General features: G+C 28.3%; 1 protein-coding gene across 1 annotated transcript; it reads left to right on the top strand.

Moving 5' to 3' along the window:
- Positions 1–2,275: 2,275 nt before the first annotated feature.
- On the top strand, positions 2,276–3,225 carry LOC135962404 (uncharacterized). The gene has a single exon (XM_065514316.1). The coding sequence runs from the start codon at positions 2,325–2,327 to the stop codon at positions 3,072–3,074; it is 750 nt and encodes a 249-aa protein (XP_065370388.1). The 5' UTR covers positions 2,276–2,324; the 3' UTR covers positions 3,075–3,225.
- Positions 3,226–3,605: the final 380 nt, after the last annotated feature.

Here is a 3,605-nt window from a genome sequence, read left to right as displayed (position 1 = left end):
CAAAATAAAAATTTTAAATATTTTTAGGTAAACAAAATTTATTTTTTTTCCAAAGTTGTTTTTTTTTAATTTTTTGGAAAAACAATTTTTTCGAATTGTTTTTTTAAAATTTTTTAATTTAAAAAATTTCTTATTCCTAAATTTAAAATTTTTTTTTGATGTTAGAAAAAAAATCGGGTTAAAAAATATTTTTTCAGATTTTGACCCATTGTAGGTCCAACTTACTATGGTCTTATATACGTCGTTGCAAAGGTCTTTGAAATATCTATCATTAGATATCCATATTGTCAATATTAAACCTTTCACGACCATAAGACTATTTGGATAAAAGTAATCATTTTGACTATTTAATGTGAATCAGTTAGCGCCAAAAAAACATATTTTGAAAATGAAACCAAACAAAATTTAACGGATTTACTGGAATTTTGTTCGCAAAGTTCAAATTTTCGTTCCACATACTCATGTTTATTGACTACATATCAATTCACGCAACATGATTAATGACTTTTTGTAACAAAAATGCACTTTCCAGGTCGAATATATATCGCAATATAAAATTTAAAAAAGGTGTAAAACTACACTTAAAAACATTTTTGCACAATTCTTGAACACAGTACCAAAATAAAACTGTCAATTTTCAAATACAATAAAAAATAAATGCTGTAACCGAACTTGTTTTAATCCAAACACATTAATAAGAGACACTTTTACGAACTAATTAAAATTAAAACGACACCCAATCCTTTTTTCGTTATTTACTTATTCAATATTTTTGTGTTGGGACACCGCTGTCCCCGTGGTCGTCAAAGGGTTATTGACTTAGTAATCCAGATATAGGTAAAAAAATCGAGGTTGTCCTTTTTTTCCTTATATCAGCCATTATTTTTTAATTAATTGATCTTTCAAACTGCATTGTTAGTTTTTTCATTTTCATAAAAATTTTAAAAGTTATAAAGCCTTATTTACAAAATTTATGGAAAAATTTCGAAAATTTGTAATGTAGTGCACCTTAATGAGCCAATTCATTACAAAAACTAAAAATGTTTGCACACAAAAATAAAGCATGGACATTTTTCTTTTAAACTGTTTCCTCAAAAATAATGAAAATCGTGGGTCTTGACAAAGTTATGAATAAAACTCAAAAAAGGGCCGACAAACCCGATTTTTGACAAAAAATTGACCTCTAGCCACTTCAGAAAAATCTGAAAAAAATCTCAGAAATACTCTACCCTATAAGCTTTCAAATTATGCTTGAGCACCCATGAAAATAAGAAAAAAAACTTTTTTTGGAACACACTAGTGTACATAGCCAATATGTATTCACCAAAATATTTGTTCACCAAAAAAAAATGTTTTAATGAAATTTTTTAAATAATTAACCTAAAGAAAAAGCAAAGTGTTATGCTTCGCCAAAAATATGCAGGGGTTTCATATAGCACTTCTGTTTAATTGGAGTCCATAGAGTTCGGAAATACTTATAGTCTAATTTTTGTGATAACATGTTGTTTTTTAATAGAACAATCTAAAAATTACCATTTTTGAATAACGAATAAATCGAACATTTTTATGAAGAATAATCGAATAAAACGATTAAAAATATTTTTTTTAAATTATCATAATTTAAAAAAATGGAAATAAATCTATAACTTCTAAACGTTTGTAATAAAATTTCCCATGGCTCTAGGGGGGTTTTGTATTTTAGCTTAAAATACCAAGGGGGTGCCGAGCCACAATACCCCAAAGTGGGACACCTTGGTTATATAAAAAATTAAAAATAATGCCAAATTTTGTTCTCCATTCGATTTGAAAGATTTTTATATATAGAATCTGCTAGAAGAGATCAACAACAAATATTGCTGTAGCAATAGTTTTATACCTACCATAGTCTTCTTTTTTGAGAATAACGGATCCACATTTAAAAAAAGTTGTACTGAGTCAATAGTTATGTGCATTTAAATTTAAAATAAAATACTTTTTTTCGCAAATTGTTTTCGAAAAAATTACTTACAAGTTAATGTTTAGTTATACAGAAAATGAAAACAAAATAAATAATTGGTCAATTCACAATACACCGTACATATTTAATTTTTATGAAGATTTCCAAAAAATAGCTTACTCTATTGTATTTTAATACAAAAATGCATTCGATACAAGGATACAAGGGGTTTAAAGCATAAGTGTATTAGGAATTGGCAACATCATATCAATTCATTTTCGTATTGTTTTGTTTGTAGGGGTATGTTTTGTTTATTTTCACACAATTACACCAACAATTTCCATATTTATTATTATTTTTTAAAAAATTCTTTTAATTTTACCTATCAATGAACAAAAAGAAACCTAAAGATGTGGACATTTTTCAACGTACACTATGCTGTAATCCAATACGTGAGAAAGAGGAAGAAGTTGAAATATTTGAATCCGAATTGACAGAGTTGGAAGTTGAGGAGGAAGTACTCATGTCAGAAGAGGAAAAACTGGATATAAAACTACTTATGAGGGAGATGGACTGTATGAAACGACGAATACAAATAATGCAACTGCGCCTGAAACATCTAACTGACGAATGTCCCGCAGAAGAATGCCTTGATTACGAAGTGTTACTAAATTGCTCTCAAAATAAGGAAATCTGTGCATTACAAAAGAATCAGCACATGTTGCAGTGTCAAATCAAAGATTTGATCAAATGCTGCAAAGTCGCCAAGGAACAAATACAAGACTTAACGCTGCGTATGTGCGAGAAAACCAAGGAAATATTACAAATGGGAGAGCTGGTGAAAACTCTGATGGCGTGGAAAAATACATTGGATCACGAATTTGGTAAATGCGTTGAACGTTTCGAATATTTAAAACACGTCAAAGCAGAATGGCTGGATGTTAATGAGAAAATGGAGAAACAGAAAACACTTTATGGCACTTTGAAGGAGTCTTTTGTTGCCAAAGTGTGTTTCCTGCAAGAAAAGGAATCGTTCATTAGTGCCATTACTGAAATCAAAGAAACGATAAAAGAACTTTTTCAATATCAGTTTGAACGCTTTGCTAGTCTAGAGAAACGTTTACAAAATAGAGATTAAAATTCTCAAGAGGCCAGTGATTTATGAAAAGAAATTCAACTGAAACTTTTAATTTTAAAATTCATTCATTGAATTACATATATTTTTTCTGCATTTTATTTTTGTTCTAATTAACTTTTGAATTAAATTTGTTAAGTTTTTTTTTGTAGTATTTTGTTGGTTTTTGCTTCTTGTTCATTTCAGTTATACATTTATTGTAGGCCATAATAATTAAAATCTTTTAAGTACTTTATCCTGTGGAGTACGGAACAGAGAACTTGGCTTTTGGTTGCTTTGGTCACAAATAAAATCTTATAGCTTTTCAAGAGTGGTTGGAGAAGGTCTTTTTTTGTTTTGTTATTTTTTCTTTTATTATTTTATTATTATGGCCTCATAAGGTTCACATTGAGTATTCACCGTTTTTTTTTTTGAATTGTGTTTTTGTTGTATTCGGTGGTAACTTTTGACTATAAAAATATTTTATTTTTAATTTTATTCATTATTTCTTTAGGCATTTTCATAAGCGGTTTTATGTCCTCTTTTTCATACCAT

The sequence above is a fragment of the Calliphora vicina genome, chromosome 5 (genome assembly GCF_958450345.1).
Source record: "Calliphora vicina chromosome 5, idCalVici1.1, whole genome shotgun sequence".
NCBI classification, from domain to species: Eukaryota; Metazoa; Arthropoda; class Insecta; order Diptera; family Calliphoridae; genus Calliphora; species Calliphora vicina.
This window is presented reverse-complemented; position numbering and strand designations above follow the sequence as displayed.

What these genes read in the sequence shown, in the direction of transcription:
- LOC135962404 (XM_065514316.1), top strand. Translation starts at nt 2,325, where the DNA reads ATGAACAAAAAGAAACCTAAAGATGTGGACATTTTTCAACGTACACTA.